Source organism: Oncorhynchus mykiss, chromosome 9 (assembly GCF_057628025.1).
Source record: "Oncorhynchus mykiss isolate SJ-2025 chromosome 9, ASM5762802v1, whole genome shotgun sequence".
Classification (NCBI taxonomy): Eukaryota; Metazoa; Chordata; class Actinopteri; order Salmoniformes; family Salmonidae; genus Oncorhynchus; species Oncorhynchus mykiss.
In genome coordinates this window covers 17,404,593-17,422,092 of record NC_143030.1, presented here as the reverse complement: position 1 = coordinate 17,422,092, position 17,500 = coordinate 17,404,593, and the positions used below count along the sequence as shown (strand labels likewise).

The 17,500-nt window shown below is 42.8% G+C and overlaps 1 protein-coding gene across 2 annotated transcripts in view; it reads left to right on the top strand.

Moving 5' to 3' along the window:
• LOC110531563 (phosphofurin acidic cluster sorting protein 1) overlaps positions 1-17,500 on the top strand; it is an 82,549-nt gene that overhangs the window by 38,430 nt on the left and 26,619 nt on the right. For both annotated transcript variants that reach the window (XM_036987390.2, XM_036987389.2), the window contains exons 2-4: positions 15,008-15,095; positions 15,688-15,777; positions 16,172-16,297. In XM_036987390.2, coding sequence (XP_036843285.2) covers positions 15,008-15,095; positions 15,688-15,777; positions 16,172-16,297 — 304 coding nt within the window. The remainder of the gene's footprint in view (positions 1-15,007; positions 15,096-15,687; positions 15,778-16,171; positions 16,298-17,500) is intronic.

Sequence of the window (17,500 nt, the reverse complement as noted above, 5' to 3'; positions counted from 1 at the left end):
ACAACCCAATGATAACGGTCTGCGTCGGTCTATCTTAACACAACCCAATGATAACGGTCTGTGTCGGTCTATCTTAACACAACCCAATGATAACGGTCTGCGTCGGTCTATCTTAACACAACCCAATGATACCGGTCTGCGTCGGTCTATCTTAACACAACCCAATGATAACGGTCTGTGTCGGTCTATCTTAACACAACCCAATGATAACGGTCTGTGTCGGTCTATCTTAACACAACCCAATGATAACGGTCTGCGTCGGTCTATCTTAACACAACCCAATGATAACGGTCTGTGTCGGTCTATCTTAACACAACCCAATGATAACGGTCTGCGTCGGTCTATCTTAACACAACCCAATGATAACGGTCTGTGTCGGTCTATCTTAACACAACCCAATGATAACGGTCTGTGTCGGTCTATCTTAACACAACCCAATGATAACGGTCTGTGTCGGTCTATCTTAACACAACCCAATGATAACGGTCTGCGTCGGTCTATCTTAACACAACCCAATGATAACGGTCTGTGTCGGTCTATCTTAACACAACCCAATGATAACGGTCTGCGTCGGTCTATCTTAACACAACCCAATGATAACGGTCTGCGTCGATCTATCTTAACACAACCCAATGATACCGGTCTGCGTCGGTCTATCTTAACACAACCCAATGATAACGGTCTGCGTCGGTCTATCTTAACACAACCCAATGATAACGGTCTGTGTCGGTCTATCTTAACACAACCCAATGATAACGGTCTGTGTCGGTCTATCTTAACACAACCCAATGATAACGGTCTGTGTCGGTCTATCTTAACACAACCCAATGATAACGGTCTGCGTCGGTCTATCTTAACACAACCCAATGAAAACGGTCTGTGTCGGTCTATCTTAACACAACCCAATGATAACGGTCTGCGTCGGTCTATCTTAACACAACCCAATGATAACGGTCTGCGTCGATCTATCTTAACACAACCCAATGATACCGGTCTGCGTCGGTCTATCTTAACACAACCCAATGATAACGGTCTGCGTCGGTCTATCTTAACACAACCCAATGATAACGGTCTGTGTCGGTCTATCTTAACACAACCCAATGATAACGGTCTGTGTCGGTCTATCTTAACACAACCCAATGATAACGGTCTGCGTCGATCTATCTTAACACAACCCAATGATACCGGTCTGCGTCGGTCTATCTTAACACAACCCAATGATAACGGTCTGCGTCGGTCTATCTTAACACAACCCAATGATAACGGTCTGTGTCGGTCTATCTTAACACAACCCAATGATAACGGTCTGTGTCGGTCTATCTTAACACAACCCAATGATAACGGTCTGCGTCGGTTTATCTTAACACAACCCAATGATAACGGTCTGTGTCGGTCTATCTTAACACAACCCAATGATAACGGTCTGCGTCGGTCTATCTTAACACAACCCAATGATAACGGTCTGTGTCGGTCTATCTTAACACAACCCAATGATAACGGTCTGCGTCGGTCTATCTTAACACAACCCAATGATAACGGTCTGCGTCAGTCTATCTTAACACAACCCAATGATAACGGTCTGTGTCGGTCTATCTTAACACAACCCAATGATAACGGTCTGCGTCGGTCTATCTTAACACAACCCAATGATAACGGTCTGGGTCGGTCTATCTTAACACAACCCATTGATAACTGTCCATCTTAACACAACCCATTGATAACTGCCCATCTTAACACAACCCATTGATAACTGTCCATCTTAACACAACCCATTGATAACTGCCCATCTTAACACAACCCATTGATAACTGCCCATCTTAACACAACCCATTGATAACTGTCCATCTTAACACAACCCATTGATAACTGTCCATCTTAACACAACCCATTGATAACTGTCCATCTTAACACAACCCATTGATAACTGTCCATCTTAACACAACCCATTGATAACTGTCCATCTTAACACAACCCATTGATAACTGTCCATCTTAACACAACCCATTGATAACTGCCCATCTTAACACAACCCATTGATAACTGTCTGCGTTGGTCTCTTCTCAACCATAACATAACTGGAGCTGGTACAATTATTATATAATCGTGTAACAGACAATTATGGACAATAATTATGAACTAATAGTTGTTATAATCGTCTTAATACATATTCATTTTTAGGACAAGGGGGATTCAACTTTATAGATATCATTTACCCAATAGCAGTTTTCAATTTTTACGTTAAGTGGGTAAAGTTGATGGTAATTTTATGAGCAGAACGGCACCTTTGGGAGGAGAAGCTTAATTTCCAAACGTTTGAAGTGGTCAGAACCATTCATTTTTGAGACGGGTGTCACCAGAGCTGTGTTGTTTACATTAGGTTTGTCAAAGCTGTGTTGTTTACATTGGGGTTGTTAGAGCTGTGTTGTTTACATTGGGTTTGTCAGAGCTGTGTTGTTTATATTAGGTTTGTCAGAGCTGTGTTGTTTACATTGGGTTTGTCAGAGCTGGGTTGTTTACATTAGGTTTGTCAGAGCTGTGTTGTTTATATTAGGTTTGTCAGAGCTGTGTTGTTTACATTAGGTTTGTCAGAGCTGTGTTGTTTACATTAGGTTTGTCAGAGCTGTGTTGTTTACATTGGGTTTGTCAGAGCTGTGTTGTTTACATTAGGTTTGTCAGAGCTGTGTTGTTTATATTAGGTTTGTCAGAGCTGTGTTGTTTACATTAGGTTTGTCAGAGCTGTGTTGTTTATATTAGGTTTGTCAGAGCTGTGTTGTTTACATTAGGTTTGTCAGAGCTGTGTTGTTTACATTACGTTTGTCAGAGATGTGTTTACATTAGGTTTGTCAGAGCTGTGTTGTTTATATTAGGTTTGTCAGAGCTGTGTTGTTTACATTAGGTTTGTCAGAGCTGTGTTGTTTACATTGGGTTTGTCAGAGCTGTGTTGTTTATATTAGGTTTGTCAGAGCTGTGTTGTTTACATTGGGTTTGTCAGAGCTGTGTTGTTTACATTGGGTTTGTCAGAGCTGTGTTGTTTATATTAGGTTTGTCAGAGCTGTGTTGTTGACATTAGGTTTGTCAGAGCTGTGTTGTTTATATTAGGTTTGTCAGAGCTGTGTTGTTGACAATAGGTTTGTCAGAGCTGGGTTGTTTACATTAGGTTTGTCAGAGCTGTGTTGTTGACATTAGGTTTGTCAGAGCTGGGTTGTTTATATTAGGTTTGTCAGAGCTGGGTTGTTTACATTAGGTTTGTCAGAGCTGTGTTGTTGACATTAGGTTTGTCAGAGCTGTGTTGTTGACATTAGGATTGTCAGAGCTGTGTTTATATTAGGTTTGTCAGAGCTGTGTTGTTTACATTAGGTTTGTCAGAGCTGTGTTTATATTAGGTTTGTCAGAGCTGTGTTGTTTACATTAGGTTTGTCAGAGCTGTGTTTATATTAGGATTGTCAGAGCTGTGTTGTTTACATTAGGTTTGTCAGAGCTGTGTTTATATTAGGTTTGTCAGAGCTGTGTTTATATTAGGTTTGTCAGAGCTGTGTTGTTTACATTAGGTTTGTCAGAGATGTGTTTACATTAGGTCTGTCAGAGCTGTGTTGTTTACATTAGGTTTGTCAGAGCTGTGTTGTTTATATTAGGTTTGTCAGAGCTGTGTTGTTTACATTAGGTTTGTCAGAGCTGTGTTTATATTAGGTTTGTCAGAGCTGTGTTGTTTACATTAGGTTTGTCAGAGCTGTGTTGTTTACATTAGGTTTGTCAGAGCTGTGTTTATATTAGGTTTGTCAGAGCTGTGTTGTTTACATTAGGTTTGTCAGAGCTGTCTTGTTTACATTAGGTTTGTCAGAGCTGTCTTGTTTACATTAGGTTTGTCAGAGCTGTGTTGTTTACATTAGGTTTGTCAGAGCTGTGTTGTTTACATTAGGTTTGTCAGAGCTGTGTTGTTTACATTAGGTTTGTCAGAGCTGTGTTGTTTACATTAGGTTTGTCAGAGCTGTGTTGTTTACATTAGGTTTGTCAGAGCTGTGTTGTTTACATTAGGTTTGTCAGAGCTGTGTTGTTTACATTAGGTTTGTCAGAGCTGTGTTTACATTAGGTTTGTCAGAGATGTGTTTACATTAGGTTTGTCAGAGCTGTGTTGTTTACATTAGGTTTGTCAGAGCTGTGTTGTTTACATTAGGTTTGTCAGAGCTGTGTTGTTTACATTAGGTTTGTCAGAGCTGGGTTGTTGACATTAGGTTTGTCAGAGCTGTGTTTATATTAGGTTTGTCAGAGCTGTGTTGTTTACATTAGGTTTGTCAGAGCTGTGTTTATATTAGGTTTGTCAGAGCTGTGTTGTTTACATTAGGTTTGTCAGAGCTGTGTTTATATTAGGTTTGTCAGAGCTGTGTTGTTTACATTAGGTTTGTCAGAGCTGTGTTCTTTACATTAGGTTTGTCAGAGCTGTGTTGTTTACATTAGGTTTGTCAGAGCTGTGTTGTTGACATTAGGTTTGTCAGAGCTGTGTTGTTTATATTAGGTTTGTCAGAGCTGTGTTGTTTATATTAGGTTTGTCAGAGCTGTGTTGTTTACATTGGGTTTGTCAGAGCTGTGTTGTTTACATTAGGTTTGTCAGAGCTGTGTTGTTTATATTAGGTTTGTCGACTGTATTAAATATGTAATGTGTTGTGTCCCTACAGGACAACACTACACTGGTTTTATACTGACTGTATTAAATATGTAATGTGTTGTGTCTCTACAGGACAACACTACACTGGGTTATACTGACTATATTAAATATGTAATGTGTTGTGTCCCTACAGGACAACACTACACTGGGTTATACTGACTGTATTAAATATGTAATGTGTTGTGTCCCTACAGGTCAACACTACACTGGGTTATACTGACTGTATTAAATATGTAATGTGTTGTGTCCCTACAGGACAACACTACACTGGGTTATACTGACGTTGCTCCTGTATTAAATATGTAATGTGTTGTGTCTCTACAGGACAACACTACACTGGGTTATACTGACTCACTGGGTTATACTGACTGTATTAAATATGTAATGTGTTGTGTCCCTACAGGACAACACTACACTGGGTTATACTGACTCACTGGGTTATACTGACTGTATTAAATATGTAATGTGTTGTGTCTCTACAGGACAACACTACACTGGGTTATACTGACTGTATTAAATATGTAATGTGTTGTGTCCCTACAGGACAACACTACACTGGGTTATACTGACTGTATTAAATATGTAATGTGTTGTGTCCCTACAGGATAACACTACACTGGGTTATACTGACTGTATTAAATAGGGGATTTGAAATAGATGTTACAGCGTGTCTTCCCAACAATAACAACAACAACAACAGCAGACATCTTCATCTCCACAGTGGTTTTCCCTTGATACATGCAGTCGTTAGACTTTAACAGTTCTATTTTAAAATTGTTGTCAGTTTCCCTTCAAAATGGCTCAGAACCTGGGCCATATTTCATGTCGTTTACTGTCCTCCACCCTCCTCCTCCCTCCTCTCGTTCCATGGCTGTCACCTCACACCCGTTGAAGAAGCCTTTCTGTGAAGAGTTTGTGTGTGAAAGGATGGTGGTGGCTGGGACTGATAGCTTGAATCCTGACATGGTGCCCTTTTCATTTTTCAAATCCCCCAAGAGGCTTATGGGTAGGCTCTACCCCCTTTTGGACTCCACACTGAAGGAACCAGACAACGGTACACCAATCCCCCAGCACACGGCCAGGGTCAGAGGTCAGAGGTCTGAAGGAGGATTAGTGGGTTTGAAGCCCGGACTGTAAGAATTAAACCGTGTGCTTGTCTTTCCCCCTGACTGTTGAAGACATAGGATGTGTTCCAAACGGTACCATATTACCTATATATGGAGGACAGACAAAGAGAGGGGGTGGAGGGGGCTTTCTGAAGGTCAGGCAGAATGATTGAGAACATGCACAGGAGGGAAGGTATGTGTGTGTCTTGTATGAAACAGATGACACAGCAAGGTCATGTTCCATGCTAGTCTCTGTTACCAAGGGAACCATATTGCACTTGCCCCTGAAAGCCACAATCAGGAATTTAAACCTCCTCTAATAGCCGTGTGTGTGTGTGTGTGTGTGTGTGTGTGTGTGTGTGTGTGTGTGTGTGTAATTTCACAGTTTCATCCATATTCATTCCTTTCTCTACTAAAGCCGTGAAGGAGAATTAATCTAACGGCTTTGTATTGTTCACAAGCCCCATTTCACTCCGGCACTATTTCACATTGATCTGTGCTTCATATGTCAAAATAGGGGATTTATGTTGTTGCAGACAGATGCCTGAGACTTTAGAATACATATCTGTGAGAGAAGAGATTAGATTTATTTAGATGTACATTTAGATTCATTTTAGCATTACTTTAGCTGTACATTTAGAATGAATTTAGTGTTCATTTAGCTGTATAAAACACGGGTATTTTCTGTAGTATTTCAACAGGCAGGTGTCTAAAACTCATGGCACTCGCAAGCATGTATGCACACACACACACACACACACACACACACACACACACAGAGAGTAACATTTATGAGAACAGGGATCCTTTGTGTTTTACAAGTCAGTCTGACCCTAGTGTCAGGACACAGGGAGGGGAGCGAGAAAGAGCGAGAGAGGCAGATGGAGAGAGAGAACCCAGAGATTGAGAGCAAGAGCGAGATGGAGAGGGGGAGAAGGAGAGTGAGAGAGAGAGAAGGGAAAGAGAGAGAGGGAAAGAGAGAGAGTTGATAGTTGGGGTATGCTATCAGAGAGTGATGTCTCTCTAAGGTAGAAGCCTCATATACAGACAGACAGTCGATGAGAGAGGCAGACATAGTCTCACGCTTGGAGAGAGCAGGAGAGAGCTGTCGGAGTAAAGATTAGGCATACAGGGCCTGTATTCACAAAGCGTCTCAGAGTAGGACTGCCGATCTAGGATCAGTTATCATTTTAAATCATAGTTAGTATTATTATTATGGACAGAGGGGGACCTGATCCGAGATCAGCACTCCTACTCTGAGACACTGAATATGGGCCTCCATACAGGAGACTTTATTATGAATTTGGCTCATGGCTGTGGACTGTCTGTAATTCAAATGAACGTGGTGGAGGTTTTTTAGTTTGCTCACTTTGTAATTTCATAGACCTTTTTGATGATGCTCCATGTGTTTAGAGCGTTGGGCCAGAAACCGAAAGGTTGCTAGATCGAATCCCAAAGCTGACAAGGTGACAATCTGTCATTCTGCCCCTGAACAGGCAGACCGTCTAGTTAAATAAAGATAGAATAGAAATGTTTGGTCATACAGTGCCTTGCGAAAGTTTTCGGCCCCCTTGAACTTTGCGACCTTTTGCCACATTTCAGGCTTCAAACATAAAGATATAAAACTGTATTTTTTTGTGAAGAATCAACAACAAGTGGGACACAATCATGAAGTGGAACGCCATTTATTGGATATTTCAAACTTTTTTAACAAATCAAAAACTGAAAAATTGGGCGTGCAAAATTATTCAGCCCCCTTAAGTTAATACTTTGTAGCGCCACCTTTTGCTGCGATTACAGCTGTAAGTCGCTTGGGGTATGTCTCTATCAGTTTTGCACATCGAGAGACTGAAATTTTTTCCCATTCCTCCTTACAAAACAGCTCGAGCTCAGTGAGGTTGGATGGAGAGCATTTGTGAACAGCAGTTTTCAGTTCTTTCCACAGATTCTCGATTGGATTCAGGTCTGGACTTTGACTTGGCCATTCTAACACCTGGATATGTTTATTTTTGAACCATTCCATTGTAGATTTTGCTTTATGTTTTGGATCATTGTCTTGTTGGAAGACAAATCTCCGTCCCAGTCTCAGGTCTTTTGCAGACTCCATCAGGGTTTCTTCCAGAATGGTCCTGTATTTGGCTCCATCCATCTTCCCATCAATTTTAACCAGCATCCCTGTCCCTGCTGAAGAAAAGCAGGCCCAAACCATGATGCTGCCACCACCATGTTTGACAGTGGGGATGGTGTGTTCAGGGTGATGAGCTGTGTTGCTTTTACGCCAAACATAACGTTTTGCATTGTTGCCAAAAAGTTCAATTTTGGTTTCATCTGACCAGAGCACCTTTTTCCACATGTTTGGTGTGTCTCCCAGGTGGCTGTGGCAAACTTTAAACGACACTTTATGGATATCTTTAAGAAATGGCTTTCTTCTTGCCACTCTTCCAAAACGGCCAGATTTGTGCAATATACGACTGATTGTTGTCCTATGGACAGAGTCTCCCACCTCAGCTGTAGATCTCTGCAGTTCATCCAGAGTGATCATGGGCCTCTTGGCTGCATCTCTGATCAGTCTTCTCCTTTTATGAGCTGAAAGTTTAGAGGGACGGCCAGGTCTTGGTAGATTTGCAGTGGTCTGATACTCCTTCCATTTCAATATTATCGCTTGCACAGTGCTCCTTGGGATGTTTAAAGCTTGGGAAATCTTTTTGTATCCAAATCCTGCTTTAAACTTCTTCACAACAGTATCTCGGACCTGCCTGGTGTGTTCCTTGTTCTTCATGATGCTCTCTGCGCTTTTGACGGACCTCTGAGACTATCACAGTGCAGGTGCATTTATACGGAGACTTGATTACACACAGGTGGATTGTATTTATCATCATTAGTCATTTAGGTCAACATTGGATCATTCAGAGATCCTCACTGAACTTCTGGAGAGAGTTTGCTGCACTGAAAGTAAAGGGGCTGAATAATTTTGCACGCCCAATTTTTCAGTTTTTGATTTGTTAAAAAAGTTTGAAATATCCAATAAATGGCGTTCCACTTCTTCACAAAAAAATACAGTTTTATATATTTATGTTTGAAGCCTGAAATGTGGCAAAAGGTCGCAAAGTTCAAGGGGCCGAATACTTTCGCAAGGCACTGTAGTTCATCATGAATATTAACAGGAAGTAAGTAGGATGTCCTTGATAAACTACCTTGTCATGATTCATCCTCAATTTATTTAATAAAGGTTAAATGAATCAATAGAATGATGTAATAGCACACTGATCATCAACCCTCAGACAGTCTGGTGTTTTAATGTTCTGCATGTCTTTCTTCTGGAACCATACCTCAACTTCCTGTCCATATCAGTATTCTAACTGTCCTCAACTTCCTGTCCATATCAGTATTCTAACTGTCCTCAACCTCCTGTCCATATCAGTATTCTAACTGTCCTCAACTTCCTGTCCATATCAGTATTCTAACTGTCCTCAACTTCCTGTCCATATCAGCATTCTAACTGTCCTCAACCTCCTGTTCATATCAGTATTCTAACTGTCCTCAACTTCCTGTCCATATCAGCATTCTAACTGTCCTCAACTTCCTGTCCATATCAGTATTCTAACTGTCCTCAACTTCCTGTCCATGGCAGCATTCTAACTGTCCTCAACTTCCTGTCCGTGGCAGCATTCTAACTGTCCTCAACTTCCTGTCCATGGCAGCATTCTAACTGTCCTCAACTTCCTGTCCATATCAGTATTCTAATTGTCCTCAACCTCCTGTCCATATCAGTATTCTAACTGTCCTCAACTTCCTGTCCATATCAGCATTCTAACTGTCCTTAACTGCCTGTCCATATCAGTATTCTAACTGTCCTCAACTTCCTGTCCATATCAGTATTCTAACTGTCCTCAACTTCCTGTCCATATCAGTATTCTAACTGTCCTCAACTTCCTGTCCATATCAGTATTCTAACTGTCCTCAACTTCCTGTCCATATCAGTATTCTAACTGTCCTCAACCTCCTGTCCATATCAGTATTCTAACTGTCCTCAACCTCCTGTCCATATCAGTATTCTAACTTTCCTCAACTTCCTGTCCATATCAGTATTCTAATTGTCCTCAACCTCCTGTCCATATCAGTATTCTAACTGTCCTCAACCTCCTGTCCATATCAGTATTCTAACTGTCCTCAACTTCCTGTCCATATCAGTATTCTAACTGTCCTCAACTTCCTGTCCATATCAGTATTCTAACTGTCCTCAATCCCAACCCCGTATTTCTATGACCAGTTCCAAATCCATCCATACTCCCCACCTCATATCCCCCATCCCCTACTTCCTATCCCCTCCTCCTTATCCCCTCCTCCCTGCTTCCTATCCCCTACCCTCTTCTCCGTATACCCTACTCCCTATCCTCTGTCTATCCTCTAGTCCCTACACCCTACCTCTTATTCCCTACCCCCTACTCCCTGTCCCCTATCCTCTGTCTATCCTCTATTCCCTACACCCTACCCCTTATTCCCTATCCCCTACTCCCTATCCTCTATCTGCCCCATACACCCTACTCCATACATCCTACTCCCATCACCCTAGTTGTACTAGATCTGAATGGTTGGGATCATTTCCACCTATCAGAGGGCAGATTGTAGCTCGTATTACCATGTACTTATCCAGTCCTAATTATAGCTGGCTTATATTTATCTGACTGACCCTTTCAAACCTACACAAAGTGACTAGAGGGTTGGGGTATGGCTCCACTAACTGGTTCTTTGGACAATCATTACCCTGCTGTGTCCAGGCCACATTATCCCAGACGTCTGTCTGCCTGTCTCTGTATGTCTGTCTCTGTCTGTCTCTTTCTGTCTGTCTGCCTGTCTCTGTCTGTTTTTGTCTCTGTTAGTCTCTTTATGTCTGTCTGCCTGTCTCTGTATGTCTGCCTCTGTCTCTGCCTGTCTATTTCTGTGTGTTTGCCTGTCTCTGTCTGTCTGCCTGTCTCTGTATGTCTCTGCCTGTCTATTTCTGTGTGTTTGCCTGTCTCTGTCTGTCTGCCTGTCTCTGTATGTCTGTCTCTGTCTGTCTCTTTCTGTCTGTTTGCCTGTCTCTGTCTGTCTGCCTGTCTCTGTATGTCTGTCTGCCTGTCTCTGTATGTCTGTTTGCCTGTCTCTTATGTCTGCCTCTGTCTCTGTCTGTCTCTTTCTGTCTGTTCGCCTGTCTCTGCCTGTCTCTGTCTGTCTGTTTGCCTGTCTCTGTCTGCCTGCCTGTCTCTGTATGTCTGTCTGCCCGTCTCTGTATGTCTGTCTGCCTGTCTCTGTATTTCTGTCTGCCTGTCTCTGTATGTCTGTCTGCCTGTCTCTTTCTGTCTGTTTGCCTGTCTCTGTTTGTCTGCCTGTCTCGGTATGTCTGTCTGCCTGTCTCTGTCTAGTTTGTCTGTCTGTCTGCCTGTCTCTGTCTAGTTTGTCTGTCTGTCTGCCCGTCTAGTTTGTCTGTCTGTCTAACAACCCCTTTGTCTCTCTTCTCCTATCCCACATCCTCTCTCTTTCCATCTCTCTGTCCTGGCAAATGTTTGGTTTACGTTATGCCTCTGAGGCCCCAGAGGTGAATAATTCAACACACTGACCTTCTGGTTGGACTGTTCTGTTGTTGGGAGGAGGAGGGGTGGGGGAGCAGCCAGGTGAGGGGAGGGGGGCTGAGGGTAAGATGGGAGGGGAGGGGGGCTAAGGGTGTGTGGGGAGGGTGAGGACTGAGTGTGAGTAGGGAGGGATGAGGGTGAGGACTGAGTGTGAGTAGGGAGGACTGAGTGTGAGTGGGGAGGGTGAGGACTGAGTGTGAGTGGGGAGGGTGAGGACTGAGTGTGAGTAGGGAGGGATGAGGGTGAGCGGGGAGGGTGAGGACTCAGTGTGAGTGGGAAGGGTGAGGACTGAGTGTGAGTAGGGAAGGGTGAGGACTGAGTGTGAGTAGGGAGGGCTGAGGGGGAGTGGGTGAGGTCTAGCCTCCATTTACAGTCTTTCCTGTAATATTTTGGAAACAATAAGGCCGGTATTGTCAGACATGCTGTCGTTGTGATGGGTTTGTTTGGCGGGTTTCCGGAAGCATCCTGATCAGCTGCAGTGCTTGTCTTTGGGGTGTTGACTTACCTTTCTGAGTATTTGTTCAGCTGTGTCTTTAATAGCAATTGGAAAAGCTAATGAAAGGTCCCTTCCTTCTCAGTAAAAATGGAGTAGTCAGTGACAGTGTATCCTATACCATAATGGTACATCTGACGTGATGTAATGGGGTTTTCTGTCAGTGACAGTGTATCCTATACCATAATGGTACATCTGACGTGATGTAATGGGGTTTTCTGTCAGTGACAGTGTAGCCTATACCATAATGGTACATCTGACGTGATGTAATGGGGTTTTCTGTCAGTGACAGTGTATCCTATACCATAATGGTACATCTGACGTGATGTAATGGGGTTTTCTGTCAGTGACAGTGTAGCCTATACCATAATGGTACATCTGACGTGATGTAATGGGGTTTTCTGTCAGTGACAGTGTATCCTATACCATAATGGTACATCTGACGTGATGTAATGGGGTTTTCTGTCAGTGACAGTGTATCCTATACCATAATGGTACATCTGACGTGATGTAATGGGGTTTTCTGTCAGTGACAGTGTGTCCTATACCATAATGGTACATCTGACGTGATGTAATGGGGTTTTCTGTCAGTGACAGTGTGTTCTGTACCATAATGGTACATCTGACGTGATGTAATGGGGTCTTCTGTCAGTGACAGTGTATCCTATACCATAATGGTACATCTGATGTGATGTACTGGGGTTTTCTGTCAGTGACAGTGTATCCTATACCATAATGGTACATCTGACGTGATGTAATGGGGTTTTCTGTCAGTGACAGTGTACCCTATACCATAATGGTACATCTGACGTGATGTAATGGGGTTTTCTGTCAGTGACAGTGTAGCCTATACCATAATGGTACATCTGACGTGATGTAATGGGGTCTTCTGTCAGTGACAGCGTATCCTATACCATAATGGTACATCTGACGTGATGTAATGGGGTTTTCTGTCAGTGACATCGTATCCTATACCATAATGGTACATCTGACGTGATGTAATGGGGTTTTCTGTCAGTGACAGCGTATCCTATACCATAATGGTACATCTGACGTGATGTAATGGGGTTTTCTGTCAGTGACAGCGTATCCTATACCATAATGGTACATCTGACGTGATGTAATGGGGTTTTCTGTCAGTGACATCGTATCCTATACCATAATGGTACATCTGACGTGATGTAATGGGGTTTTCTGTCAGTGACAGTGTAGCCTATACCATAATGGTACATCTGACGTGATGTAATGGGGTCTTCTGTCAGTGACAGCGTATCCTATACCATAATGGTACATCTGACGTGATGTAATGGGGTTTTCTGTCAGTGACATCGTATCCTATACCATAATGGTACATCTGATGTGATGTAATGGGGTTTTCTGTCAGTGACAGTGTATCCTATACCATAATGGTACATCTGACGTGATGTAATGGGGTTTTCTGTCAGTGACAGTGTAGCCTATACCATAATGGTACATCTGACGTGATGTAATGGGGTTTTCTGTCAGTGACAGTGTATCCTATACCATAATGGTACATCTGACGTGATGTAATGGGGTTTTCTGTCAGTGACATCGTATCCTATACCATAATGGTACATCTGACGTGATGTAATGGGGTTTTCTGTCAGTGACAGTGTATCCTATACCATAATGGTACATCTGACGTGATGTAATGGGGTTTTCTGTCAGTGACATCGTATCCTATACCATAATGGTACATCTGACGTGATGTAATGGGGTTTTCTGTCAGTGACAGTGTATCCTATACCATAATGGTACATCTGACGTGATGTAATGGGGTTTTCTGTCAGTGACAGTGTAGCCTATACCATAATGGTACATCTGACGTGATGTAATGGGGTTTTCTGTCAGTGACAGTGTATCCTATACCATAATGGTACATCTGACGTGATGTAATGGGGTTTTCTGTCAGTGACAGTGTATCCTATACCATAATGGTACATCTGACGTGATGTAATGGGGTTTTCTGTCAGTGACAGTGTAGCCTATACCATAATGGTACATCTGACGTGATGTAATGGGGTTTTCTGTCAGTGACAGTGTATCCTATACCATAATGGTACATCTGACGTGATGTAATGGGGTTTTCTGTCAGTGACAGTGTATCCTATACCATAATGGTACATCTGACGTGATGTAATGGGGTTTTCTGTCAGTGACAGTGTAGCCTATACCATAATGGTACATCTGACGTGATGTAATGGGGTCTTCTGTCAGTGACAGTGTATCCTATACCATAATGGTACATCTGACGTGATGTAATGGGGTTTTCTGTCAGTGACATCGTATCCTATACCATAATGGTACATCTGACGTGATGTAATGGGGTTTTCTGTCAGTGACAGTGTATCCTATACCATAATGGTACATCTGACGTGATGTAATGGGGTTTTCTGTCAGTGACAGTGTATCCTATACCATAATGGTACATCTGACGTGATGTAATGGGGTTTTCTGTCAGTGACAGTGTATTCTATACCATAATGGTACATCTGACGTTATGTAATGGGGTTTTCTGTCAGTGACAGCGTATCCTATACCATAATGGTACATCTGACGTGATGTAATGGAGTTTTCTGTCAGTGACAGTGTATCCTATACCATAATGGTACATCTGACGTGATGTAATGGGGTTTTCTGTCAGTGACAGTGTATCCTATACCATAATGGTACATCTGACGTGATGTAATGGGGTTTTCTGTCAGTGACAGCGTATCCTATACCATAATGGTACATCTGACGTGATGTAATGGGGTTTTCTGTCAGTGATAGTGTATCCTATACCATAATGGTACATCTGACGTGATGTAATGGGGTTTTCTGTCAGTGACAGTGTATCCTATACCATAATGGTACATCTGACGTGATGTAATGGGGTTTTCTGTCAGTGACAGTGTATCCTATACCATAATGGTACATCTGATGTGATGTAATGGGGTTTTCTGTCAGTGACAGTGTGTTCTGTACCATGGATTAACCTAGAATGTTGTTTGTACCTGTGTCTCCCTCCTGTCTTCTCGGGGACGTGTTCGGTACCATATTGTTTAAGTGGTTAATCTAACGTTCCTATAATGTTGTTTGTACATGTTTCTCAGTGTTTCCCTCCTGTGTTCCCCAGGCTGTTCAACCTGACGCTGAAGAAGCTGATCATGTTGAAGGAGCTTGATAAAGACCTCACCTCCGTGGTCATCGCTGTCAAACTACAAGTACTGCTCAGACCTCTCTCTCTCTCTCTCTTTCTCTCTCTCTCTCTCTCTCTCTCTCTCTCTCTTTCTCTCTCTCTCTTTCTCTCTCTCTCTCTCTCTCTCTCTCTCTCTCTCTCTTTTCTCTCTCTCTCTCTCTCTTTCTCTCTCTCTCTCTTTCTCTTCTCTCTCTGTTTCTCTCCCTACCTCTTCTCCTCTTCTGTCTATTCAATGCCCATCATCTCTCAATTCCTCTTCTCCGTCACTACTCTCTTGTTCTCTTCTCATTCTCACTGCTCCCTTCTTTTCTCCCTCTGTTTCCCCATGTCCATCCCTCTTCCCTCTGTATGGGGTCCATGAAGGCTAATTGTTTAGATTTATCTGTGGTACGTCAATGATTATCCTCAACCAGATCTCTCCTTCCTCCCTCCCTCTCTTTTCTCTTCCGGTCTTCACCCCCCCCTCTTCTCTCTTTCCTTCCTCCCTCTCTCTTCTATCTCTCTTCCGGTCTTCACCCCCCCTCTTCTCTCCTTCCTTCCTCCCTCTCTTCTATCAATCTTCTGGTCTTCATCCCCCCCTCTTCTCTCCTTCCTCCTTGCCTCCTTCTCTTTCCCAGGGTTCTAAGAGGATCCTGAGGTCCAATGAGATATTGTTGTCTTCCGCGGGGCTGACTGAGACAGATCTTCAGCTCACCTTCTCTCTACAGGTAGGTATACTACAGCTGGTTGGTTAGAAACGGCAGACAGGAATGGAGTCTATTCATAACTACGTTTTTCAACCCAGGGTTTTTGTTACCTGATCTGGTCAAATGTCCAAGCCATTTGTAACTACATGGGCATTGGGGTTAGTATAGTAGGTGGAACTGGGGTCTTTCCATTGGAAGTTGGCGAGCAGCGCTTCATGAATGTAGGTTTAGAAAGAGGTTATGTGATCCGTCATATCCTGGAGTCAGAGACGAATCAGAGAACAGGAATGTTACGCCGCACTCCAATAATCCCTCCCATCCTAATTATGCAGGCTGACCATGAGAAGAGGAAGGTCTCACTCTGCATTTCACTCATTTATCATCCTGACCTGTGTGTGTGTGTGTTCCCTCACAGTACCCCCACTTCCTGAAGAGAGATGCCAACCAGCTCCAGATCATGCTCCAGCGACGTAAACGTTATAAGAACCGAACCATCCTGGGCTACAAGACCCTGGCTCTGGGACTCATCAACATGGCTGAGGTAGGAACCCTTACATAACCTCTATTCAACCTTCACTTCATCTCTATTCAACCTTTATTCAACCTTCACTTCATCTCTATTCAACCTTCACTTAATCTCTATTCAACCTTTATTCAACCTCTATTCAACCTTCACTTAATCTCTATTCAACCTTTATTCAACCTTCACTTAATCTCTATTCAACCTCTTTTCAACCTTCACTTAATCTCTATTCAACCTTTATTCAACCTTCACTTAATCTCTATTCAACCTTTATTCAACCTCTATTCAACCTTCACTTAATCTCTATTCAACCTCTATTCAACCTTCACTTAACCTTCACTTCATCTTTCTTTCTACTCTATCCTCCTCTTTCCCCATCTCTCTTTCTACTCTATCCTCCTCTTTCCCCATCTCTCTTTCTACTCTATCCTCCTCTTTCCCCATCTCTCTTTCTACTCTATCCTCTTTAATCCCCATATATCTTTCTACTCTATCCTCCTCTTTCCCCATCTCTCTTTCTACTCTATCCTCCTCTTTCCCCATCTCTCTTTCTACTCTATCCTCCTCTTTAATCCCCATCTCTCTTTCTACTCTATCCTCCTCTTTCCCCATCTCTCTTTCTACTCTATCCTCCTCTTTCCCCATCTCTCTTTCTACTCTATCCTCCTCTTTCCCCATCTCTCTTTCTACTCTATCCTCCTCTTTAATCCCCATCTCTCTTTCTACTCTATCCTCCTCTTTCCCCATCTCTCTTTCTACTCTATCCTCCTCTTTCCCCATCTCTCTTTCTACTCTATCCTCTTTAATCCCCATCTATCTTTCTACTCTATCCTCCTCTTTCCCCATCTCTCTTTCTACTCTATCCTCCTCTTTCCCCATCTCTCTTTCTACTCTACCCTCCTCTTTCCCCATCTCTCTTTCTACTCTATCCTCCTCTTTCCCCATCTCTCTTTCTACTCTATCCTCCTCTTTAATCCCCATCTCTCTTTCTACTCTATCCTCCTCTTTCCCCATCTCTCTTTCTACTCTATCCTCCTCTTTCCCCATCTCTCTTTCTACTCTATCCTCCTCTTTAATCCCCATCTCTCTTTCTACTCTATCCTCCTCTTTCCCCATCTCTCTTTCTACTCTATCCTCCTCTTTAATCCCCATCTCTCTTTCTAATCTATCCTCCTCTTTCCCCATCTCTCTTTCTACTCTATCCCCCTCTTTCCCCATCTT